Source organism: Lacerta agilis, chromosome 6, assembly GCF_009819535.1.
Source record: "Lacerta agilis isolate rLacAgi1 chromosome 6, rLacAgi1.pri, whole genome shotgun sequence".
Classification (NCBI taxonomy): Eukaryota; Metazoa; Chordata; class Lepidosauria; order Squamata; family Lacertidae; genus Lacerta; species Lacerta agilis.
The window spans coordinates 83,165,973-83,193,788 of NC_046317.1; the positions used below are offsets into that span (position 1 = coordinate 83,165,973).

Genomic DNA, 27,816 nt, shown 5'->3' on the forward strand with positions numbered 1-27,816 from the left:
AAGACAGAGACAAGATAGAGAACATGGATGGGCAGTTACCAGGTAACTGGGAGCAGATGCATAGATCTATCACTGCCCAGGTGACCTCAAAAGCTTGGAGTACACATTACCATTTTCATTTAGTGCACCACCAACAACTGTTCCTAGACAGTGATAGCCCTGCTGTGGGAGTTCATATATTGCTAACCTCACAATGTAATGTGCTGTATGTGGGCTACTGTTTGGAAGGTGCACGTAGTGCAAAGCATAGCTACTAAGGTGCTTATTGGTACACCTGGCTTTACACATATCACACCAGCATTGAAGATACAAAGTGGATGCCTATTAGCTACCGAGCAAAGTTCAAGATTTTGCGGTGCACATTTACAATACAATCTGGGAGGGAGAAGGATATCTAGGAGACTGCCTCTCCCAGTACAGAGAAAGATCTTTAATATTTTTCAAGGAGACCCTGCTGGCTGTTCTATGACCAGCAGAGTGTCATGTGTTAACACTGTGGAAGCAAGCCTTCTGTGTGATACCACACCACCTTTGAAATGCCCTCCCTTTAGTAATTTGTAAGGTAGAGAGACCCTAATGACCTTTAAACGCCTCTTAAAATCTTGTATGTGTACCCAAGCTTTCTTGGAGTCCAACTCTTAATGGGGGGGGGGGGCTTTTCATGCACTGCTCAGCTGTTCATTTTAAGGAAATTGTAATGAAGGTTGTTGTGTATTATTGTTTTCATGCAAACCACTTAAGAGATTTTGACAATATTAAGCAGTAGAATAAAATAAAAAATAAAAACGCTAAATTAACATGGGAGAAGATGCAATTAGAATCTGCAACAATAGCAAATTCAGATTCTGTAAAATTCAGTATGTGGAATATTGATATTTACTGCGGGAGGCAGTGAAGGATAGGCGTGCCTGGCGTGCTCTGGTCCATGGGGTCACGAAGAGTCGGACACGACTGAACGACTGAACAACAAAGCAGTGGCTCCCAATTAGCTACATATGTGGACTACCTGTTTTTCAAAAGCTAAGCCATGGACCCCCTACTTTTGGGAATTTTTATATATCTATGGTAGTGTGAATGGTGTTTCCGCAGACCACCAACTATGAACCTTTGATCTATAGAACTGCTGTAAATGAGATGTATGTGGATTCCTTTTTATCACTGGCTCAAAGTGGTGGGGAAAGGGCAACGGTTTGCTTCTACTGATATTTTGCAGAATCTATTATAATTTTCTGAAATGTACATTTTTGTAATTTTAAATATACATTCCCAAAACAGTTAAAGAACACATTTAGAAATGTTTGGGTTATAAGAAATTCCAGCTGGAAGCTAAGATAACTTGGATTAAACTTGCATGAGCACCATCTAATTTCCCTTTAACTGCTACAGAATTTCTAATTACAGACTGCATTTTGCAATGCATACATATGATCTCTCTTATTTTCAATAGTAATATTAACTTATCCAAAGACCTAATTTCTTTGCTCATCATATGGGAAGTTTAAAAAAAAGTACAGTTAATTCTTGGTTTAAGCAGGATTTAATCACAGCTAATTTTAAAGAATTGGCCCCATTCCAGCTAAATTAAGTCATGACTAACTTAAGCTGGCCATTGTATTTTAGAAAAACCCTTCGGTTATTGGAATTCCTTTTAGAACAATTTCTTTTAAAAGCAAAACATCACTTAACATAAAAATACTTTATCTACATAAATTACAATAATGATAAATAGCATTTTCATGAAAATTGTTTGCTCTCTATAATTACATCCAATCAACAAGTAAAAACCCCATTACAGAAATGATGGGTCACTCACATTACCAAAATGTAATACAAACATGTTGTCTCTTTTAACTTGCTGCATTTACATCATAAACCATGTTAGAAGTTTTTATCTTCTACCATAAAGAGCGACTGTAGTCCTTTGCGAACATTAAGCAATTCTTCTTCATGCTGTGAAAAAAAGTCATTACATTAGGTTTTTTTCTTTTAAAATAATTTAACAAAAGAACTTTTTTTTAAAGTAATGTACAATGAAGATGCAATTTTATTTTTACCATTTCCTTAAGGAATTTTTCTTGGAGCCCCTTCATGTCATCTTTCATTAGCTGCATCTAAAATAAAATCAATAAATTGGTGTATTTTCACTTTTTAATTTTGACTAAAGCTGCAGAAAGCAAAGTCTAACCAAATGACTCTATAGTTTTTCTGAAATTCTTAGAGCTTCTGTGCTGAGACAGCACAGCTGCAAGATTGCCACTTGCCAGGCAACTAAGGCACCAGAAGTCCCAAGCCATCTTCTTGCAGTTTCAAAATAGGTTCTCTCATTCTCCGTTGCCTTTCTACGGCCCTCCATGCACATCAGTTAAATGATGAGTGGAGAACCTTTGGTCCCCCAGATGCTTTCTGGGACTCAGCAACTCCTGGAGTGCCAGAGGTTCTCCACACCTAATATCAAACACCAGAATTAAACTAGGAAGCAAGCATCACTGTTAGCAAAGGTTTCTATAAGAAACCACCTACAATGTTTCACTGTTGTGGGTGTCTGCAAGGCTAAGTTAGCTTGTCTGCTGACTGGTAGCAAGCAAGTGAATCATGCAGACCCAACACGGAGGTGGGTCATAATCTCTGCTGCAACTCTTTTTCAGAATGATTCAGAACACCAAACATGTGGTAGAACTGGGGCAGAATTATTTGCTGCCAGCAGAGATTAACTGAAAGGAAGCAAAGCCACAAGTCACACAGGGAGCTACTTTTGTGGATGCTGGTCTCACAAATGCCTTTAATTACTTAATCAGCCACTTACCACATGTGGGCTTGCCTTGGATCAGTTGCACCCTTCTAAATAACAGGGGAAGATGTCAGTGCTTCTGCTCAACTGCACTAACTCTGGAAATATGAGAAGAAGCAGCCTGGGGAAAGCTTCATGCCATAATAGCAGAGTAGGAGTTATAGAAGTGTTCCTGACATTATGTTTTTAAGGTGTACTAGCAAAATTCAACACAACACATTGTTGGCAACCGTCTGTCTTGAAAGACAATGAAGTGCACTTCTGGGGGCAAAGTTGTGGCTTCAGAGAATGGTAACTTGTAATGACTGCCTCCTGTGTTGTTTTTGCGGTGTTAACAGCACTGAAGTGACCCCCCTGGGAAGCGAGTCTGGGCAATGTGTATGGAGGTCCTGGGCTGCCCAGATGACAAGATCTCTCTCAGCCTCGCTGATGTGGTCCAAAGGAAAGCAGAGCAATACATTTGGCATCAGCTTGGCTGCCAGAGTTGGTGGCTTACAATGCAACATTCAACCATCTTAAGGACTCCACTCCGGGTTTATGGCTTTATTCCTTTTCTCAAACATGTCCTGCAAGACAGTTTGTATGGATTTTTCCGGGGGGGGGGGGGTCACTCCAGAAATCTTTCTCACAGATAAGTATATCCACAAGGTAGCGGAGGTTTAGGATCAGTTTCCCTTCTCCTAGATGGGCTACCTTTCCAGTTTGACCATTTCCAGTCTGCCCATTTCCCTCTACAGCATGTGCAGAAACTGCCTTCTTGATCATTTGGCTCACTATTAATCTCGTCTGCTCAATCCACCAGAGCCTGTCTTCACATGCAGGGAAGCCCCTAACTCACTGAGGGTTTGAGATGCATTGGCTATCTCATTTGGTTTAGCTGGCCAGTCAAAGCCATTTCCTGGGGTGTGGCCACTGTTGCATGCTGACAGCTTTTAGGAGCCACAGGTGCGGGCTTAACAAAATAAACACATGTATAGTAGTAATACACATAACCAGGGAACTGAGGCTGTCCTCAGCTACCTACTGCATTTACTACTTGTGGAAAACACATGACTTATTCAGTCCACCTAGTTACAGGTCAAAACAAAAAATAAAAAATTCCTTCCAGTAGCACCTTAGAGACCAAATAAGTTTGTTCCTGGTATGAGCTTTCGTGTGCATGCACACTTCTTCAGTCCACCTAGACTGCTGTACTGGTACACTGATTCTCAGGAAAGGTCTAGGATTCATATTTACCACATCACCCAATTAGCTACTGTTGAAATTGGTCCTTGATTAATTTCACTTAATTCTATTTTTTTAAAAAAAATAGATTTAGGTCCCCTTTAAGGATAAAAGCTTTTCAAGGCAGCATATGAACCACTTTCTAAAAACAATGTAGATACAAGATTATTACTGGAAGGAGAACTCCACCATGAGAGGGCTTTTGTATTTTTCATATGTATTGAGTCTTGTTAGGTACAGTGGTACCTCGGGTTACAGACGCTTCAGGTTACAGACTCTGCTGACCCAGAAATAGTAGCTCGGGTTAAGAACTCTGCTTCAGGATGAGAACAGAAATTGTGCGGTGGCAGCGCGGCAGCAGTGGGAGGCTCCTTTAGCTAAAGTGGTACCTCAGGTTAAGAGCAGTTTCAGGTTAAGAACGGACCTCCAGAACGAATTAAGTTCTTAACCAGAGGTATCACTGTATATCTTTTGGGATGTTTATAGTCAGGCATTAAAAGCAGTACACTGTAACTGTTTCCTTTCTGTCAATTAGGAGGAGAAATTACATACCTCAGATGTAAAAATGCTTTCCTCAACGTCAGCAGTATGGTACATGTTCTTTTCAAATGAAGTTTTAAGATTCTGAAATCTAATATAATATAGATCAAAACACCATTTAAGTATCTTTGCTTTGACATAGGAAAAAAAAACTGCCATGTACTCCTATGTAACATTAAAAGTAGTTGCAACGACAAAGATGCAGTGCCTCTGTTGTGCTCCAATAATAAGAAAGCACACTAACCTCTGTTGCTCATTTTTCTTGTAAGTACTAAATGTTTCAAACTGCTTCTTTGAAAAGTTCTGCAAATAAAATAAAAATCAGTATAAGAAATTCTTATTTTCACGTGAAACAAGCCCTGATTATTATTTTTTTGGCTCTTACTATTAAAATCTGCTGTTTTAACACTATACTATGTTGCTAATTAACTGCCACCAATTCCCACAACTTTATGCTCTATTTTGATAGTTAGCTTCACTCTAATGTTCCAGGACAAACAAAAAATTTGAACGGATTCAGACATGCCTCTCTAATGTGGCACGATGAAGCCACCACAGGCTGCCATTTTTAGGTGAGAGCAGTTGTACCTCCTAATATAGATTGTGGCTCGCCACATCTTGGAAAACTCTAAGAAAAGTGGAGTGAACTAGAACACAGTGAGTCATGATGCCACTATTTCTCATGATGCTCATTATTTCTCATATTGTCAGCATGTCTTCTGGCCCTGGGTTTTTGCAGCCAAATACTGTACAGTGGTGCCTCGCAAGACGAAATTAATTCATTCCGCGAGTGCTGCCGTATAGCGGAAATTTCATCTTGCGGAGCACAGTTGGAGGAAGCACGGTTTTATGAAAAGAAAGCAACAACCGCAAAACGTTTTTGTTTTGCGAGTCATGGCCATAGGGAAATTCGTCTTGCGAGTCACCCTTTCGTTAGCGAATGCCTTTCGTCTAGCGAGTTTTTTGTCTAGCGAGGCATTCGTCTAGCGAGGTAACACTGTATACAGAAATATAGCCAGTAAAGCTTTTCCCATTCCTTATCTCTACGCCATGAAATGCTTTACTTGTTACATCTATGTACTGGGCAGGTTCTAAGACCCGGGGAAAGGCCTGTAATAAAGTGATAGCCTGCTAGTAGCAAATGTTCCAAAGAATAAACTATTAGAATGTATGGTGACCATTCTATGAATGAAAAGAGGCAATTGTGATTAATCTTGAATTGTTTTGTAGATAGATGAAAGCAGATATTGGGAGACATTTAATGAATAGGAACATTAGTCAAAGTCTTAATAAAGAAAGACACTGAAAAATGATTATATGTAATTACATAAAATCATCATGAGGGCTGATCTGAAAGCTAAAAGATTCTGATTGGTTCTGGATGATGACATCAGGTAGCAACTGCTAAGATTGCTTCAATCCTTTAAGCAGTGAATGGAAATAATGCGTATAATCTGGAAGTGTGCAAGAAAAATGGCTTTGGTTGTGGTCCTTTGCAGCCTCCTTTGAGACTGTCCCTATGCTCATTTGTATTTCAATAAAGGGCTATCTTCTCACTTGGAGCCTGCATCTTTTTCTTTTGGGCTTCTGGGAGGGATACCTCCAGTTCAGGAACCCCTTTTAAATTTCTCCATGTTCATAAGTACTTTTAAATGCCCTACATTCAAATTACAGCAAGTAATTCAAGTAGTTTAATATTTCTGTGAGTAGAAACACCTACTGAGAAGTCTTTCTCCATATTTCTCAAAGCCTGTGAATCTTTTTCAAAACATTCGAGCTCTTTCATGAGACAGGAATGAAGATGGTCCAGCTGTTTGGTCCTGCAAAAATACAAAGAAAAAGAAAAAATACACAATACATGCAACAGCAACATTCATTTTTGAGCAATTATTCAATACACACCTGCACTTATGTAACTCACTACTCATTGCATTCAAATGCTGGTGAGTTGTTTTCAATGACTGCTTTGTAAAATTGTCCATTCTCTTTGAGCGGCTCTAAAAACAGTAGAGAAAACAAAAATTATGTCCTGTCAATTCCCACCCCTTCCATATAAGAACCACACACCAGTCCTCCTGAAAGGTTTCCCAAAACGATGCTTTAAAAACCAGAACTCTGAAAAAATATATTCCAGCTGCCATTTTAAAAGATTGCATGAAAGCAAAGTGACAGATTTATCCCCTGTAAACATTTCATATGCATTGACAAGTACATGGAAGGCCAGAATATTCTGTACTAGAACACAGACAATGAATTCTCTTTTCTCTCTTTACCCTGCCCTTTGACATCTGAGATGTGCATTTTCAGAGCCTATCCTACTCCTGTGATTGTAATCTGCATTAACTGTTTGAATTTCAAATTGTTGCAGCCTGCTCGGTCACCTGCTGGTGAAGGGCAGGTAACAAATTTAATAACAACAATTCAGCTTACCCTCTTTGGTGGGTGGCATGGCGGCATCCCCCTGCACCCAGCCACCTCATACTCAATAGTGCATAGACGCTACTAATAAATACCAGTCTGTAGTGCAATAAATCACAAGGAATCATTAAATGTTCCAGGTAAGTGTAAAGTTATTATCCAGTAATATTCTGTTTCAAGCAAAATTCCTCATCTTTCCTGACGGGTTGCCAGCTGAAATTCCTCCCGTTTCACTGGTGAACATCCAGTTTCATCAAAGGAACAAGCTCTATCAATGGGAACATTATAAAGAAATTAAACAATGGCTAAAAGCTCCTGCGTTACATACAATATTCAAGGTCGGCAAAGCCTGAGGAAACTGGATGTTCACCAGTGAAATGGGAGGAATTTCAGCTGGCAACCCGTCAGGAAAGACGAGGAATTTTGCTTGAAACAGAATATTACTGGATACTAACTTTACACTTACCTGGAACATTTAACAATTCCTTGTGATTTATTACACTACAGACTGGTATTTATTAGTAGCGTCTATGCACTATTGAGTATACGTGTCAGGCCATTGCGTTTATATTTTGTATTTATTGCATTGTTACTGTAGTATATTTATACATTTTTTCACTGACTATTGTCATGGCTCTTTGTTTTGTGTTTGCGTAGACTGGCCAATAGCAGTTAGACCAAGGGGCGGGCACTCTGGGGGAGGGGGCAGGCACTCCAAGGGGCGGGCCTGACTGAGTCTGTCATAGGAATTCACTCAGGTCTGCTCCCAGGGTATTTAAAGAGTGCTGTCTCCATGCCTGGCACTATGGTCTCGTTGGATCTTCCACTCACCCTCCCTACAGTTATACTGCATCCTACCCACCATGGGGGTAATACCATTTTGACCTTGCTATGGATTATGATTGGTTGCTGTATTCGGGGCTGGGGGGGGGGTATTTGTCCTTCAGGTCAATTGGCTGACCTGGGGGTTTCACCTACCTCATAGCAATTGTCACAACTCTGGCAGATAAGTTATTGGTTCAAAGGGATATTGTAAGCCTTCTGACTACCCCACCAAGGGAATGGGGTATACCGTTAAAGGGATCCCAGAGGAGGTGCTCCTGTCAAGATGCCCAGTTGGGGGCTAGGGCCACTGCACTCCTCAAAAGGCAGTCTTGGTGGAGCAGTACCTATTTGATGAATGTCATAGGGCTCCCTCACCAATGATTTACCCCTGAGGAGAATCAACCAACACACAGGATTTGGCCTGAGTCAAAGCCACTTGCATATATAATCAATGAAGTTGTGGACGGATTTGAACCAAAACAATTGTTGTCACAAGTGATCATTTAACACTGCTGCAGGGTGGCAGATCACAGTGCCTGGGCACGCAACAATAATATTTACGGAGGACTTCTTGGAGAGCAGGATAACTTCTGCCGCTATCTGGAATAACACCAGTTATAATCAAAAGCAACCCACTATACAAGACTATATGTAACCTTCTTTTTAACAAGACTAAATATTCTACCAATAAAAGGTGCACGATATTGGGGATAAATAAAAGAGACTCGCCTGTGTTTTCCTGGCAAACTCCTTGCAAACCTTCTGACACATCATCCCTACACTTGAACTGTCAGCATCCCAGTTTTCTCCACCAAATGTATATGCATCATTGATGGACAAAGGAGACATGCTTTCAGAAACTAAAAAATAAAAAAGATTATGTATCATGATTCAGATGCCACCTATTGTATACTCCTATCACTATGGATGCACTTCCTAAGAGATATGGTGCTTATTCAAATAATTTCAAGGACTTTGTGTGGTTGGTTGTAAGTTTCTTTGGGCTACCCTGGGCAAGATAAAGTGACTAACAAAATAAGTAAATAAATAAAATCTTAACTAACAGCAACCTAAACACTGTTTCACACATGGCAATTTATCGGTACTGTATACACATATACGGCATATGGATAAAGTGTAAAGATCATGCAAATGTTGGATTGTTACATTGTTAGAAATGTTACATTAATGACCTCAATGCATGGTGCCATACATATGGTTACCAAGCCACCTTCAATCCAAGCTTTGATCAAGCCCAGGCCTGCTTAGCTTCAATGTTACCCTAAGCCAATTTTGTTAACATATCCACATTTTGGGAACATATTGCCAATCGTGACTTTCCAACATATGTATACATTATGAAAGAGATGGATATGCTACCATCACACAGAGAAGCAAATCCCCCCCTATATTCATATAGAAAAACTATCATATGAAAAGCATCCAATAGAGCTCATTTAGAAGTTCAAAGAAGTAAAGGAAAAAGCCAATGCTGCTATGCTTTTCAACAAAATTTGCTGGGAAATTCAAATGATCAACTTGTATTTGCAGAAGATGTTGTTCCACCTTTCATCATAAGGTGGCACTGTGTATCAGAAGCATTTGACAATGACTTGGATAGAGAATTGGGCTTTTCTAATTCTAAAGTATTCCTCTTGCAAGAAGAGGAGTGTGAGTGAGTGTGTGTGTGTGTGTGTGATGAAACTGACTTTTGCAACAATTCTTGTAGTAAGCCATTCTTATGTTTTCATTTTGAATTGTAACCATTCACTTTGTATTACGATAACCACAGCTGTGAGTGTAATCTATGTATCTCACATGATGCTATGATGCAAAAATGCAAAATCACAAGGGTATTTTGAAAATATATATTAAGAACGCATGCACTGCAACAGCGATGGTCAGAGCAAGATAGTTAAAAACACCTATATAGTTTCTGACACTCCCTGTCAAATAAGGAGGTGGCACTTAATTCACAGTAAGTTTCTTCCCTATTAACAGAGACTTTCAGTTGGGATTCCTTAACTACTTTACATATACCCAAGGACTTAGAACTTCCAGTGGACCCCCCACCCCTTTTATTTCAATTGAATAAAACTGCTTTAGAAACTCTGCCCAGTTTCAGAAGCCATATAGCGGGGGGGGGGGGTGTTTGATAAATATATGTTCAGAGCGTCATTGAGCTAATACCTAGTTGAGTGGTTCTTCAGAGCCCAACCTTTATTATTTTACTTAAATGCCTTTTAATATAACAGATGAAATGACTTGAGATGGGAAAGTTGAGATGTGTGTGTACATTTTACACCATTTCAAAGAGCAACTGCAGCTCCAGCTGACCTTTACAAGTGCTATTATCTGCTTTAAATAACTTTCTAGGGAGCAGCTTTCTTCTTCTTCCCTCTCTTTTATCTCCTTCTTCATCAGAATCACTTTCAGTATCCTCCTGGCACAATCGTTTGAAATTAGTATGTATTGTAGGTCCTAAGACAATATTTAAACAAATGTTATAAACCACAGGAATAAAATACAGCATTATATAGTTGTGCTCAATTCAATACCTAAACAGCATGTAAGGGTTTGCATATCACAAGACACAGAAATGCTACATAATTTATTTCTGCAGCTCCCTGGAGCTCAAAAAGTTCATCATATTTAGTTTTCCATGAGAAAGGGGGCATATAGCAGTATTTTGTCAAGAAAGAAAGAGCCCTCCGGAATAACATAATGATTTGCAATCATTCATTTAGAAACTTAGCGAGCCCCAGTTGTCAAACAATATGCAGCTACTTGATTTCTCAGACCATGTAAAATAGACAGCAAAAATTAAAGACTTTCCATAGCAAACTGCAGATCTGCTGTTTATCTTTTTTTTCAGAAAGCAAAATTTACAAACCAGATTTATATGTGTTAGTAAGAGGTTCCGCATGCCATAGTTCTTCCTCACTTTTGCTAGGTGTGGATAATTGAGATGGAGATACAGAACCCTAAAAATAGTTGCATAATGTTAACCAAATGTTAAACCAATTTGTAAGATTACCTTAGATTAAGCTAACATGTGAATATTTAACATGTTATATATAAATATAAATGAAAAATTGCTAAAAATACAGTTGCTCCAATACTTTAAAATTAATTTTCAACAGTTACACTAATGTGCTTTAGAAACATATGGCATAATCCAGCTACAGTTAAGCACTTTTAAATTCTATAAAATGCTTAAATATCTCTCACTGAAATAAATGGAACTAAAAAATGTTGGCTGGATTGTGTCCTGTGGAGCCCTGCTCAGATCCCATTGTATTCAATAGGGCTTACTCCCTAGCAATTGTGTTTTGAATTTCAGTCCAATTGTAGCTTTTAAAAGTATGGTATGTAGAAAGAAATGTTTGCTGGGCTTATAAGTTTCAAAGACAAATAGCAAACAGTTTGTGGCTTTTATAAAAACTAGGGGAAATGTAGTATAGTATTCAGAATTTGCATTGGCCTATTCCTTTTGACTGTTTCCACAACAAAATGCTCAATCTGAAACAACGAAGAAATGTATTTTCAAAAAACAATAACTACAACAATAAAAACAGTAACTACAATAACAACAGCAAAAGAGAACTATTCCCCACCAAATGCAACAATTGCATTGGATATCACGTACCTCTTTGCCATTTTTCATAAGGTTTTCAGAAAGATCTTTCAGTTCTATATCAGATGATCTGTTTAAAGAGTAATTTTGTATGCTAGTTGTTTCAACAGCGCCATATTCGTCCGCTTTTTGGACACTGGTGCCTTTTCTTTTTGTAGTGGAGGGACTAAGGTTCAGCTACAAAGAAAATGGTTATTGGTAAATGACTCTAAGGAAAAATACACATGCAGATTTTTTCTAATGTGTAAGATCACTGAAGGTTGCAACCTTAAGAAAACTGTTAACTGAGAAGCTGGGTTCACTGGTTCAGTCAGAATTTTGCACATGCCTTGGAACTATATTTTGAATGGCTCTGAGCAATGAGTGTAGTACTATTTGAAGTAACATAGAAGGCAACATTGGTTTAAGCGGACTTTATCCCATAGAATCAGCTGCGGATAGAAAGGATAGCACAGAACCTTTGCCGCATCTTATGCAAGCATACATATATTCAGCCCTGGGGCCTTCCTCCAGTAAATATATTCCACCAATAACTGGATTATGCCTAATTTGCATTTCCTGGGTGTAGTGGAAACTCGCGGAAGATCTTTGTAATCACGAGGAGTCAGGTTGCATATCCTATTCCCTTTGCCTCCTCTAATTAGCAAAGTAAAGTTGCTTGTGAGGAAGATACAATTAGTTGAGAACACCTTCAGCTGCCAATGACCTTAGCCAAGCCACACTCAGGTGCCTGATTCCCTGACCATTCTGGAATGGTACCTGATAGCCAGGTGAAAACAATCAAACTTAAGTCAGCTATATAAACGAAGGAATGGAAGGGACTGATTGGGCTTCGCCACAGACCAGGTACCGGGTGCTGTGGGTTTCCTGGTGTGAGGGATCTCTCCCGCTGCTCTCTTGGGGCCCCGGGCGGCAGAAGAGGAGATTTGTGCTTGGGCTTTTGTCAGGTACGCTACGTTTGTCTGATTGTATCTAGAAAATTAAAGCATATTTTTGTTCTTCTTCCATCTGTGTGTTTCATTGGATCCAGATTCCAAAAAAAGAACCCTGCCCCTTGGCAGAACATTGGGAAAGTGCCACCTCCCTTCATCATGAGACACCTCAATAACCTGATGCTGGTTTTTGATTGCCCAGAGACCTCTTGTGATCTTCCTGTCACTCTGCAGTGGGAAAGTTGTATTGATATGTCTGGTAATGACTCAGTACTTGGAACTAATTAACACTCAATATCGCTTCTGTCTAGAACTGTCTCTAAGCTAGGCAGGAAGCTTCTTTCTTGTAAATGCGTATCTTGCTGATCCCCAAACTGTTCAGCCTTTCGCCCAGAATACTGCTCTACTGTACTCTGCTCTGTTTCAAACCTGCTCCAATGGATGCTGGTAGGAGACTCCTTCAACCTTGGCTAGATTTCTTATCCTTGCCTTCCTGCTCCTCAACCAAATGTGCTATTTTATTTGGAATTAGTCAGGCCCCTTGTGGGAAGCTCAAGCCAATTATTTCAAAAGGAAGCTTTTTCTAATTCTGGAACTGTATCAGGCGGGTTCTAAGGAGCCCAGGGTAGAATCAGGCTTCAGCTCAAGGGCTGTCTTATCAATCTTCCTATCCTAACTTAAGCAGGTTGAGAGCCTTCTAAGAGAGCACAGGAACTTTACTTTGCAAGCTTAATGTAATTGTAAATACCCCAAGACAAATCAAATGAATTGATGTCAGGAACCCTGGACTCAGTTGTGACCATGTCACTGCAGGTCATGGTGAAATTCAAGAAACGATGTCTCCTTAACTCTTCCTTCCCTGGGATGTAATTATTAGGGTCTTGCTTCTTTCTTCCATTCCTGCTCTTTTCCCTAATCTCATTCTCTTAAACCCCAGCCATTTAGATTTCAGCTTTTCCTCTAGAACATTTAGGCTCTCTGTGCAACTTTGCTCAGTGGCTAGTGCCCAAACTCACACCATAAAAGGCAAACTCTCCAAATCTGCTGATCTCTATTTCCGTAATAAAAACTGTTAAAGTATAAGGTTACAGGACATGTAATATGGGTTTGGGTAATCTGTGTAATTTGTAACAACTGTCTTGCTGCTTTACATGTCTGTATAGATACTTCAAGCAGCAAAGCCATTTTACTTATCACTTGCCACTTGTAGCTACATCTTTGTTTTCTTGATAATTCCCCTAATTAAGAAAGACTGTGTTGGCATTTCTAAATTGATAGTAGTATAGTGCAATAACCACTGTGGTGTGCGGCTGTCTCCAGATTAAAACAACCCAAAGTTGTGCCTCCATTAACGTGTGGTAAGATTAGAGTCTACATGTATGTGTGAACACACTTATGAGCAAATTCAGTAGTAGGCAGGGGGTTACTGGGGCTTACCTGACCAAATATCCTTATAAGTGTGCTGTAAGTATATATGGAAAGTCAGATTAATCAAATAAAAACATGAAAACACCACAGGGAAAAAATCACTCCCTTCCTTATATACATATACACAATATACATACACTGTGACCACTAGAAGGAGAAATGAGATTAGAGGCTTTTCTATACTGTATGTTACACCATTTATATTTTAGCAAAGGCAAATTAAAGACAGCTGTAGTAACCTGCATTGTCTAATTACTAGGGTATTTTTTGCTGTGAACCACCCTGAAATCTATGAAGGACAAAATACAAATATAATTAATAGGAAGAATAAGAAGGTTGTAATCCTATGCACGTGACATTGGGAGTTAGCACCATTGAAGTCAATGGGAGTTACTTCCTAGCAAACATGCATAGGTATGGCCTCCATATATCAAGCTAATAGTTTTAAATATAATATCTGAATTAAGGTAATTCTGGTGGGGGGGCGGGGCTTTTAAAAATACTCCATATTTACCGAAGGAACTGGACTTAAAATAGGTGACAAGTCTTCAGATTCAAACATCTGTGTTTGGTCCTTTTCAGGAAGCTGCATTAACTTATCCATTTTCACTAAAGCAGGCACATTTTTGATATTGCACAAGGATTCTTCCTTTTCAGGTGTGTGAAGCAAGGGTGACAAAAATGACCTTCTCTCTGAAATATGATCAGTAGATTCCTCCCTTGTTCCCTTCTGCCAGCCTAAACAAATGATAAAGGCATAATTCAACATATTGGTTTGTTCATACACAACATTTGACATTTAAGAATGTGCTTGTGCAAGTCTCAGGCTGTGAACTCTCCTCCCCAACCTCAACCCCAGTTCTAAATTTCAACTGCATATTAATTTTACATTCTGCTACAAACTCATGAGGGAAGGGAAGCTATGACATGATGAATATATGAAGCTATATAACACTCAAAGCAACCACTCATTCCTCTAGCCCATTTTATCTTCTAGCAGGCAGCAACTCTCCAGAGGCTCAGTCAGGGATCTTTCCCAGTTGTCTTTTGAACTGGAGATTTCTGCGATCTCAAGCAAGTAAAAACATGTGTTCTTTCATTGTACAGAAACATAGCAAGCAACCTTTGAACACTGAATCATACCGTTACTCCATCTGGTTCATATGTTAAACCATATTTCAAAATAAAACATGTTTTAATGCAAACAAGCAGCATGATAGTAAGTATCTGATTTGCTTCTCTCCCGTCCCTCCCTTTGCCATGCTGGGAGGAAACAAACTAGAGCACTGGGTTAGTGCTGCATGTGAACCGCTCTTGTGATTTGTTTCTTTCCAAACAAGCCACAAGTTGAATCCAATTACTGCTTGTGGCATGTTTAGGTGCAACAAACAATGAGTGATGGCTTGCTCATAATGCTAAGCCAGTACTTTGGTTACTTTCTTCCAGTGCGACAGGAGCAGGGGAGGAGAAAAGTAGACACCGCTATGCAGTGTGCACCAACACCCTGCTTCTGTATCTAAGTCAAGCCACTGACTGGCAGTGACTGTCTTGGGTTTAAGACAGATGTCTTTTTCAACACTACCTAAAGATGACTAGAACTGAACCCAGACTCTTTTTTTAATGCAAAGCATGTGCTCTGCCAATGAGCTATGTTCATTTGCCATGCAACTATCAACCCTCTCCAGTGATGACACATTGCATTTCTTGACACATAATTGTTTTCTTGCAGTTTTTAAATTGTTTTCTTCCAGAGTTTTTACTCACCAGACATTACACTTTTCATCAGAAAAGCACAATGACTTACCTAGACTGTCAGCAACAGAGTAAGTGAATTTGTTATCTCCTGTTGCTCTCTTAATTTAACTTCTAACTTCTAAATTTGGCAATTCAGAGGTAGCAGGAAAGAAACAGTAAAGAAAGTACTATAAAAATCTAGAATTACTTGAGTCTAACAGATACCCAGCAGCTTTTGGAGGGTAGCCTGTGTTGCATAGGTACCAGTAAAATATCATTTCCCCTTCAGCATAAATTGTAGGTTTTCAGCAGCTCTCAATTATTCTTAGAAAGCCCCCCCCCACCCTCCGGTCACAAAAAGCTTGCTGGGTTTCACTGTTTAATTTTAGTTATCCCAAAACTGTTAAATATTGCGTGTTGTCAACGACTGTTAGAGTTTCTTTTTTTTTTGGATTTTATGATTATATAATTTTATGTTTTAATGCTTTGTTGTACCAGTATGCATGTATTTAAGTTTCAGTATTTACTCAGTATTACACACAATAACAAATATACAAGTAAAAATATAAAACTTACCTCTCAGTGTCTCAAAAGAAGGTAGGCTCTCAGACGAAGACTGTGGTGATAACTCCATTTGTTGTTTTGGCACATTATCTTTTGATTTAGTGGACTTTTTTACTTGCTGTACCTGTTTTATTTTGGTCACCTCACTGGAAGCAACACACTGTTGTACCTTTGGTTGATCGACAGCTTTGTTTTTCATACTTTTGTGTTCTGGCTGGAAATACCAAAAAAATAAAAATAAAAATCTGACACATTTCACTAGATACTAAGCACACTGGAGATTTTATGCTGGAAACATTAACAAAATTAATAATTAAAATATTAATTCAAATATTAATATCAAATATTAATTCAAAAATATTGGGCAGGATTCACATAATGAACTCCATCAGTGGAAGCCCTGCAAAAAGCCTTCCACTTGTACAATGGGCTTTTCCATCATTCCCCAAAAAGCTGATTTGGCAGGGGTGTGTGTCAAAAGAAACCATCAGAACAGCACACAGGGCAAGGAGAAGGGGGGAATCATTCTATCTGGGAGTGACACTGAATACCACTCAGTGTTTTACCATTAGACAAAGTGGGAATCCAAGGGTGTAACTGTATTTCTATCATGCTATGTTTGCCCTAGTAGCATTTCAATTTCAATTTCTCCTTCTTTAACCTGGTACTAATATTCACACTAGAAAAAGACCCTGATGTTGGGAAAGATGGAGGGCACAAGGAGAAGGGGACGACAGAGGATGAAATGGTTAGACAGTGTTCTCAAAGCGACTAGCATGAGTTTGGCCAAACTGCGGGAGGCAGTGAAAGTGCCTGGAGTGCTCTGGTCCATGGGTTCACGAAGAGTTGGACACGACTGAACAACAACAACAATATTCACACATTTCTCTTCCTTTTATGTTTCCCTTCTCCTGGAACTACAATCTATCATGGGCAATTATTTGGTGCTTAAAACAACACTAAATTTGTACAATTACAAATTCAGAGTGCTAGGGAGAAATGGGATCCTTACCCTCTGCTAAAAAATGTTTTCTATTATTATATTATTTATATTATTACAGTTTGATTGTTTAAGATCAGTTCAGATAAGGGCATTTCAACATATTTACAATTATTTTAAATTTACTAAGGATTCTTTAAAATGCAAACTCTAACAGAATCTAAAATAATTAATAATGCTGCACAATAAATTACAACTTACATGTTCTTTTAAAATGCCATTCTTAGTTAAGTGCACTGATTCCTCTTCACTTTCAGTTGTTGAATCTGAGAGTTCTTTATAACGTTTTTTGGCTAGTGCTGCTTTTCTGGGTTGTCTTGATCTGGCTGGTGCTGCTTTCCCCACAGCATCATTATCACACTGATTGGTAGAAACTGGTACCTTTATTTATTCCAACAATGTACAAACATGTAAGTGATGATTTATTAATTATCAGGCCAACAAGCACATTCAGAATTTTGAGGAAGTGACATGGGGGCCACCCACAAAATGTGAGCTCTGTGGAGGGCATGGAATAACACAAAATGGCTCCCATATCTAAAACAGTCTTTGGCATGCCACTAGTAGCAGGAAAGTATAACAGAAGTAACTGAGGAAAGGCTAAGGTGAACACAAACAAGGAAAACTAAATCCTTGCTTCTACCCCTTTTTTAATGAAGAGAAAACAGGCAAATCAATGCATGGAATTCATTGAACAGGAAAGACTGGCAAATCTTGAGTAAAGATAACAGGCCAGAATAGGAGTTTAAATAAATTATAGGTCTACTTCAAGACAGACAGAAAAAAAATGAAATGAAAAATGGCCAAACAGCTCCTCCTTATATTGCACAGCAAACTGAATCAGATTATTTATATGTCTTGTCTTATGGACAGACTCAGTATTAATGCTTCTAATATATAGTTTGAAAGTTTTATCATACCTTATCATTTATGGTTTTCTTCTGTTGAGGTATTTCCCCCATGCTTGGTGATACAGAATACATATCTAAAACAAAACAAAACAAAACAAAACAAAACCTTACAACATCAAGTGCAAAATAACTTCATTTAGGCCAATTATATTCTGTTTCACTACTCACAACAAATTTTAAAATCTTTGAGTCATTTTAAAATCTTCACATTTTAAATGTGAAATCAGAGTACCATTAATGAACAGGAACTCTAACCTGTCAATCCTGATCTACAAAGTTTGTTCCAGTGGAGTATATTGAAAAGTAAGTGATATATTATTTTCATATTTTACCCAATCAAGAAACAGAAAAATAACACTAGTTTCCCCCACTAAAGCTGTCAGGGAAAATATAATATCTAATTCTAGAAATTCATCTGACATGTTTTAAGTACACTACACTGAAAGTCTACAAGACAGCAAAATAAGAAGACATTTACTATCACAGAACGAAGTGAAAATCGTTACAACTATAAACTTTGTAATATATAGATTGCGTACTTGTATCCAGAGTTTTAGACTTCTGTTTTCTGGGTCTGCTATAGTCAACCAGCTGCAGTTTAGGTTTTCTATTTGATTCTCTTAGCCAGCTAATATCTGTCCTGTCATCATCTCTATATTCTGTATCTGTGTCACTGAAAAGGTGCTTCTTGTTTTTATTAGTTCTGGTCTATAAAATAAGGAAACACTGATAAACCATTTACTTACATTAAATTTGCAGGAGCCTTTCCAGCTAAATTAGTTATGACTGAGTCCTTAAACAAGTCAAACACTGAAGACAACCAAAACCAATGAAACTAGTTTGCCATGACTGATTTAAGCCCAGTGGTTGTGTCAATGAGACTTTTCCATAACACACCGGTATACAGCTAGACTAAGACCACAGATTTCACTTAAAAGCAATTTTTATTGGGCAGAGCTTCACAGAGGCAAAGCATGTTACAAGGCCAGGGTCCTATTTCTGAAAATGTATGTGTTGTCTGAATGCTTGGCACAACCCAGGCTTTCAGTTTATTTTGGAAAGATAAGAGGTGGCTACAGACACTGTCAGCTCATGCCATTCCCATGACTGTGCATGGTAGTGATGTAATCGCTGGCAGCCCAAAGATCCCCTGAGGGGACCCTCTCCCAGGTGAGGAAGAGTCCATTCCCAACTCCCTCTGTGTTAAGGATCCTCCCTGATACTTAGTACCAAGTGTCTGATACTTCAAAGTATATTGCTCCTGCAGAGACACCAAACAAGAATGCATGCCATATGACTGCTTAAGAGAAAGGCAAAACTTCCAGAACCAAAATAGCCAATTATAGTCCTGAGTAAAATTATTTCCCAACTGTCAACCAGTAGCTAAACCTGGGTCCATAGCACTCTCATCATAACTTAACACAGCTTAAAAAGGTAAAGGTACCCCTGACTGTTAGGTCCAGTTGCGGATGACTCTGGGGTTGCGGCGCTCATCTTGCTTTACTGGCTGAGGGAGCCAATGTTTGTCCGCAGACAGCTTCCAGGTCATGTGGCCAGCATGACTAAGCCGCTTCTGGCGAACCAGAGCAGTGCACGGAAACGCCGTTTACCTTCCCGCTGGAGCGGTACCTATTTATCTACTTGCACTTTGATGTGCTTTCGAACTGCTAGGTGGGCAGGAGCTGGGACTGAACAATGGGAGCTTACTCTGTCGTGGGGATTCGAACCTCCAACCTTCCAATCGGCATGCTCAAGGATCAATGGTTTAGACCACAGCGCCACCCACATCCCTAAAACAGCTCAGCGAACACCATATTATAGCAGAAAAGATGGGTAGGGCTGAGAAGGTTGGAGATACAATGGCTCCCCACTTGGCAAATCCTCATTTCTTTTATGGCAGACCAGAGGGATGAAGTTGCCTCTCAGGTCTGGCCAAGTTAACTCTACCCCTTCTCTCCTTGTGGTTTCTTGATTGGCTAACAGAAGAACAGAGTGGCTGCTTTGCTCCATGCTAGGCAGCCATTCACTGCCACTGCAGCCCCCTCCTCCTCCACTTCCAGCACACAGAAATGCTCCCCATGCAAGAAATCTGGATTTGTGAGTAATCTATGGATTACATTCATGATTTGTAGATGGCTTTTTGCATCCCTTGTATAATATATTTACTGAACAAACTGTTTTAAATATTGGGGACTCTGTGTTTGTTTATCAGCAGCAGTTTAAACAAGAAAAATTTAAGATTTGATTTAAGAATTATTATGTTATATTATAAGATGGTAAGTTTTAATGATTTTGAATTAAAGAAATGATATCTGAAGGATTTTTAAGATAAAGAAATTTATTGGAATATTTTAACAATAGTGGAGGTGGATAATGGATTTTAAAGTTAAAAATGGATGTTATCAAAGTATATTAGTAGTGAAGGCAAAGGAGAGAAAACGGGGGAAGTCTTTTATAGAAGATCTGGAATAAGAATTCCTTTTATTTGCAAAAAGTAAAGGGAGGTAGATGTTTTGATATAGATGTTGTATGTTTAGGTTTGTTAAAAAAATTCTATGTTGCATTTGTGTATTTGTGTATTGTTTTTCTGTTTGTTTATATGGAAAATCAATAAAATCTTATTAAAAAAATAAATAAATATTGGGGACTCTTAATTCTTCTTCTTTTGTATTCCAGTTCTTTAAATACCTTCTTATCTTGCTTCTTTTGGTTTATACTTTCCTCTTTATTTCCACGATTCCTGAAACAAATATAAAGTAAATCATGTAAAAATTATACCTAAAGTAGATAAATTTGGATTAATTTGTTTTTTGACTACTTGAATGTCTGGAAAATCTTATCAAGATACAACAGGTGCCCATTATCTACACTTCTGGAAACAACTGAATACATTTTTGTTCCAACAAGCTTTCTCCGGTGGATAAATGGGTCTTTGCTACAAGTGTGTGTTTTAGTTTTGTTTCAAATTTATCGGCTTTTTATATTTTTACCTATATTTTTGCTGTTTTATCATACATTGTCTTGAGATGGTTGTGTAAAATAGTAAGCAAATCAAAATATATGTACTTATACTTTTATTATCATAAGGTGGGTTAAAAGGAATTTGGGTCTAATGATCCAAATATGCTTACTTTTTCTTTGGATCATCAGTACTAGCTTCCAGTTTGGTAAGATGAAATTCTTGGATCTAAAATGTAAATACCAAAAGACATAAATCAAACAGAAATAAATCAAATCTCATTGCAACTTTTTTTTCTTGTTCATCTATTTTTGATGGTTATATCACCCAAGCAATCATGTATTTTTATTTCCTTTTTGTAATGAAATTTACAAAAACAGACTGTATCCTTCTGCAAAAGACTATAGAGACTTAGTAAAAATTACTGAAACAGCATAGGAAATACTACAATTGTTTTTCCATATCCTCCATTAATCCAGTCTATTTTGTATATAGCTGTAGCAATGCATAGGGTTAGATACTGATAAGTCCATTCGAAATAAACACTTTTTACATGGTTCCAAATCTCATTATGAACCTCTGAAGTATCAAATATCCCTATTAAAATGTTAGAGGCATGGAAAATATAGTCAGCTCGTCTTTCAGTTTAATATATCCTTATAATATTATGGATATCTGAGGGAATCATGTTTTCCATACAAATCATGCTGCCCTTTGAATAAAACATGAGGTGAGCTGCTTCATGCAGCCTGCATTCCACCCATTATAACTGCCATATACACAGATTTCATTTCTCATTATTGCTCTACTGCTGGAGTTACTCTGCCAAAGGAGATCCTTGCAACCTTCATGTTGTTTTAGGTGGCAATATGAACACATCATTTTCACTGGGCTTTCTAGTGACATCTGTCATTTGGAAGCAGTGAGCAGGTGGATAGACAATGACAGGGTATGGTGTTTGGACTATCAGTTTTAATGCAATCCTTTTATTTCAGTGAGTGATTTTATTTTATTCTGTCTATGTTTATCTTTTGTGCAAAATCTCTTCTAGTTACCTATGACGCAGATGTGAATCTGAATACAGAGCTAGCAAGATGAACTCTTTGATGTATCTGATACACCTAAATCTGAGTGCCCTGCTTGTTGATTAGTTGTCTGTGGCTTGAATTTGATTAATGTATTATCATTTAAATATTTTTTTTTTAAAAAAAAACATTATCACCAAAGCAGCATGAATAAAATGTGTGTGTGTGTGTGTATATATATATATATATATATATATATGCGCCAAACGGTGTATCATTTATACTATGTAAAGAAAATGAAAGTGGGCCAAGATTACAGTAAAATGGTGTTATAATTATTTATTTACCTAAGCAATCATTCATTTACATTTAATGCCCTCTAAATTTCTCCTAGTGTGGTGATATGTATGTCTGGAGCCAGAGCCAGAAAATTTCAAAGGCACATGGTGGCAAAAAATATAATAATGAAGTGCACAATTCAAAACTGTGCTGTTATAGGGGATTCAATTAAGAGGTACCCTTCTGTCAGCAGCGAGGCTTCGCCACTATGGGGGGGGGGGCTCACTGTTCCTGTTTTAAGCATGGGTGGCTTTGGAAGCTGTTGCTGCTGGCAGTAGTTAATGGAGGGCTGCAAAACAGAGTGTTACAGAGGCAGCACAGGGCCAGTTATGGATCCAGCCTGAAGATATGGCATAAGGTTAAGGATGTGGCAGTGAATCTGTCACTCTGTGCTTCCCACCATTAGGACTGCTCTTCCCATTATAACGGTACTCCCAAATTGACTGCTTTATGTGGGCTGCTATACCCTAGCTAATGTAGAGCTGCCCCTAATGTGACTGTGCAGGTGATCATCTGTTTATAATTAATAACACGTTATTTGGTACAATACTACTCTTACTCCAAGTTTTACTGTAGGTTCATCAAATCCACTCAGATTAAAGTTGTAGACATCGTCCCTATCAAAAGAAATAAAACTCTATTCAGTATACTCTTCATAATCTAAATTATTGTACTTGTATGAGATGACGCTTTACTTACATAAGGTGCCCAGTAGTTACGTTAAGCAAAGTAGTAGTTTTTAAACTTCTAGAACTTCTGCTCTGACTTTTTTTCTAGGCATAAAAGAGTTAGAAAAAAACTGTCTAGTGGCATTAATATTCCTCCTCAACTCATGCAATCCTCTTTTACTTCAACAAGACTTATTTAATTATATGAATATTTAAAAGTTGCTTTTTGGCCTCATAAGGTGCCCCCAAATAGGTTCAAAAACTTAAACATGACATATCACTAAGGAGTTTTAGATCAGTAACTATTAATAAGTGGTTGAGTCAAACATTAAATTTACTATATGAATGTATATTTTATCTTACATATTGAAACGATTGTAAAACAAAATTTTAATATACCTCTTTGTATAGAAAAACAACATACCTTGCAACCACTGAAACCAGATTTATTTAAAGATGTGCTGTAAAAATAAGTAAAAATAATATAATAAATCTATTTCATACCAGAAAATTCATTAGTAAAAAACATTTGCTTTAATGCAATTTTTAAAAAGTAATATCATTGAAATTAAAGCAAGATCAGTAAAATATTGTAATTCTAAATATATTACTAGCCTGCAAATAACTACTATAAAAAGAAAATATGTATACAATACCTCCTGTTAGCAAAGAACTGGCACAATTTTCTTGTACTTTTTGCACCATCCATTCCTTTGTATCGGTTGCTGATTTTACTTAGTAACATTTCTGTAGTTTCCATCATTTCTTTTTGTTTTGCTTTCTGTAAGATCTTGAAGATAATTTGTTAAATTTACCAGAAAAACTGATTAGTAAAATAGTACAGCTTCTACAGCATCGTTCGGAAAGTCAAAGGTCTCTGTATACTAGTAGGAAAATGAAGAACATTCATACAACATGCAGGAAATCTCTGCTCCACTAAAGCCATTTGCAGTTATGATATTAACAGCAGTAAGGAGATAAGTGTGCATAAAGCTGAGCAAAAAAATGGTTCGGGAGTTATTTACTGGAGTTTATCAGCTGGATGAACAAGAAAGCTTTTGAATGGAATCTTTCCAAAACTATAAAAAAAAAAATATCCAGCAAACAAGCAAGCTTCTCCCCCATTCACATTAGTTCTCTCTAGAATTACAGGCTATGTCTCTTCCTCCATTTTATTTTGTAGATCAGGTTTGGAATCAGAGTCAAGGATGGTGGAACTGTAGGGCAACAATATCTGGAGGGCCCCATGTTCACTATCCCTGCTACAGACAGTCTCCATTAAGTGACAATAATTTTAAACACGGGTTTGGGTACCAGGGCACTTGTAAATGCAGTCAACTTTAACGATAACATTTATTAAGCACTTACCAATTTTAAAGAAATATATCTTTTGAAAGTGATAATGTTTAGCAGTTCACAACCTCTTTGAAACAATATTGTAACCTAAATAGATTTTATGGTATCTGTATGTCATGGTTTGGTTGAACACAGAGGAGTGGTGGGAGAAACCAACTGGGGAACCCAGTCCAGAGTGGCAGTTGGACAACTATGACAGAGGGAGAAGAATGGGAAGAAGAGGTGTCAAAAGTTGAAGGGTAACAGGGCTCAGTGAGTTGGGAGCTATGGCAGACAGACATCAAGAATCAGAGGCAGAAGCTGAAGCAGACGAGTGGGAAGAGGGAGGTTCAGAGGCAGAGATGAGAGTAATGGGTATCTCCACACACACACACACCCCCGTTGCAATAAACTCCCCTTCCCCCCCGGAACCAGAAGAGGTATGAAATGGGAGGAGCAAAGGCATCTGAAGGCAGCCCTGTTTATGGATGTTTTTAATGGGTGACGTTTTACTGTGTTTTTAATATTTTGTTGAGAGCCGCCCAGAGTGGCTGGGGCAACCCAGTCAGATGGGCAGCATATAAATAATAACAATTATTATTATTTATTCAAGGCAGGCTGCACAGAAGTGCAGTCTATGATTGCTTGCAAGAAGCCCTGGAGGAGACATGGATGGCTGTAGGCAGGCAGGACTTTTAGTCTCAGCAACTGATTTCATGGAGTAGGACCTAAAGGGCATGAGCTGCTGTGCCCATTAGGCCTGAAACACAGACAAGTTTGTGAAGATCGCGTATCTCCAGCTTTGGAACTGTGTGATTTACTGACTGGCTTGGTGCGTGACACTGTACCACTTTGAAATCTTAACAAACTGTGAAGTAAACTGGCAGGGTTACTTGATGTAGTGATAATATACAACTTATTAGTAATACCTGAAAAGTCATGACTATGATTTCCAAATAGAAAAGTAATTCTGAGGCTGCTTTGCCTTCTCTCATTTTACCTGATCTGTTTTCTTGTCAGTAGTTCCTTTTCCAAAAGAAACATCAAAGCTAGCGTCATCATTGGTTTCCATAACTAATTCTGAATGTCTTGAACTCATTGTTGTTGCTTTAAGTGATATTTCATGTTTATTAGGAGCAAGCTTTATGCTGTTATCTTTTGACATGCTCTCATCCAAATGTTTAAAACTGTTCCGTGACTCTGTGCTCTTTATATTGCCAGTTTTTTCTGGCATTTTACTGATTTCATTGCACTGCTGCTCCACGATTTTTCCATAGCTGTGATGTTTGTTTTTCAGCCCTGGAGAAGGCATTTCAAATACTGACGTGAACACTCTTGGCTTCACAGCTTTACTACATGAATTAGGACCTAATATACACAAAATACACAAAATGAAGTTAAAAATGGTATTTTAAGAAAAACCTGATTTAACTTTTAATAAATGAAGTAAAAGTTTAACCTTGATAGTCTGTATTTCCAAGTGCACTACTATTCTGCTTGTTACAATGTGATATTATCTTCTCAGGTACCCAACACTTCTGTTTTTTCCGAGTTCTAGCTTCTGCAACAGAATTTTCCAGAATGCCAGGTAACCTAAATAAAGCAAATGGGGAGAAAATCCTACTTTTATCACTACTGTATGTGCTTGTCCCTCCCTGCCTAGTAGGAGGCTTTGTGAATCATAGGTCTGTGAAGTTTTGTGCACTATTACAATGAGAAGTGCTCCAGAAACACACTTCTCTCTTTTTTTTTGGACCTAAGGCCTATAGACTACTGTAAGCCAATTGCTCAGAAGCCACAGAGCTAACCTGCTTGTCTGTATAAGGCAGAGTAAAAAACTTTAAGGTTCCTCATCTCCAGCAAACACATAAAATATCTTATGAGTGGCCTGCCATCTTCCTGAAGAAATGCAAAACCCACTGGTGTCTGCTCTGCTCCCCTGCAAAAAATGTGGAGGTTATAAAAGAGTAAGCCTGACTTTCTGAGCAATTAACAATGCCTTCTCCCAAAGCAGTGCTCTTAGACACAAAGTAATCTACTGCTTGCCTGGCAAGTAAAAGCCTGGCTATGTTGGGAGAGTAGAAGACACAGACTATGCCAATTAGTTTACTCCCAGAACGAGTTATCTACAGAAAAAATCCCACCCCTTGAGTGACAAACCTGTAAAGATGGAAAAAAACACAACCAGGGAGTGACCAATGAAAACAAAAAGACAGAAGTATAAGGATGAAACATACGTAAAAGAAAATATAAAAGTAAGGGGGGAGTTCAATCCCCCCCCTCTCAGAGAAAATACTTAGCAAAGAGCAGTTCTCCAAGCAACTTACGGCTGGGGTGGTCAAAGGAGAATAGAGTTAGAAGGTGGGAGCCATGCATGCCCATAGAGGGTGGGGGCAGCAGGGCAACCACCAAAACTGTAAGCTAGCTTTAGAACTTAACCAAATTATCTTTGCATGGGCAAGTAACTGGCCTGTATGACTGTGCAGGAGCTACAAAGAAGAACTCTTGCACTAACTAAATGCTAACCCTTTTAAGAGTCTTTTTTTAACCTAGTAAGCAAGGTGTAAGGAAGGCCAAAAGAAAATAAGATAATAAGTAACAGCCAAAGTTTCCAAGCCATAGGCTGGAAGGGATTTTGAACCCCACCCTGCTAACATCCATGTTTTTGCTTGAGAGAGAAGATGTGCGTAAGGAAAAGATAACTGATGATGTTGTTGTTCAATCGTGTCCGACTCTTCATGACCCCATGAACCAGAGCACACCAGGCACCCCTATCCTCCACTGCCTCCCGCAGTTTGGCCAAATTCATGCCAGTCGCTTCGAGAACACTGTCCAACCATCTCATCCTCTGTCGTCCCCTTCTCCTTGTGCCCTCCATCTTTCCCAACATCAGGGTCTTTTCCAGGGAGTCTTCTCTTGTCATGAGGTGGCCAAAGTATTGGAGCCTCAACTTCATGGATCACTTCATCCTTCATGGATCACTGCCTTGTCGTGGCAAAGGGGCTTGAATAACTCAGGGAAGCTATGAGCTACGCCATGCAGGGCCACCCAAGATGGACAGGTCATAGCGGAGAGTTTAGACTAAATGTGATCCACCTGGAGAAGGAACTGGCAAGCCACTCCAGTATCCCTGCCAAGAAAACTCCATGGACAAGGACAACATTTAGATTTACTGTTTATAATTTATTTCCATTACTTACAATGATTTGTCACTTCTTTCTACCAGCTGAGAATCAGGAACAATATCCATCAATTCATCTAAGTGAAATATAGACATAAAATTAGACTTAAAATCTTCATCTTGCTGAAAATTTTTCTATCCGAATTTTATTCTTTTTTTAGAACATTTTTAACCCACTCTTCAGCTGCAAGAGCTGCATACAATCAACTGAAATGAGACAAATATGAAAATAATTTAAAAGCAAAACTAGTGAAACGTGTCAAGCAACTTGCCTGCTTTTTGTTTTTCACTGGTGTTTAAAACCTCTT

At 38.4% G+C, this 27,816-nt stretch overlaps 1 protein-coding gene across 1 annotated transcript; it reads right to left on the reverse strand.

Annotated features, from left to right (window-relative positions):
- Window positions 1-1,205: 1,205 nt before the first annotated feature.
- On the reverse strand, window positions 1,206-27,604 carry LOC117049058 (synaptonemal complex protein 2-like). The gene is made up of 24 exons (XM_033153661.1): window positions 27,528-27,604; window positions 25,787-25,920; window positions 25,328-25,695; window positions 23,649-23,773; window positions 23,417-23,453; window positions 23,024-23,097; window positions 22,884-22,941; window positions 21,133-21,188; window positions 20,690-20,741; window positions 18,541-18,709; window positions 18,011-18,075; window positions 17,292-17,471; window positions 16,103-16,304; window positions 14,307-14,530; window positions 11,445-11,609; window positions 10,689-10,779; window positions 10,133-10,276; window positions 8,525-8,655; window positions 6,455-6,549; window positions 6,273-6,372; window positions 4,797-4,855; window positions 4,565-4,643; window positions 2,055-2,111; window positions 1,206-1,950 (listed from the first exon to the last, which is right to left on the reverse strand). Exons 1-24 carry the CDS (start codon window positions 27,602-27,604, stop codon window positions 1,879-1,881), a joined length of 2,814 nt encoding a protein of 937 aa, XP_033009552.1. The 3' UTR covers window positions 1,206-1,878.
- Between the last annotated feature and the right edge of the window lie 212 nt (window positions 27,605-27,816).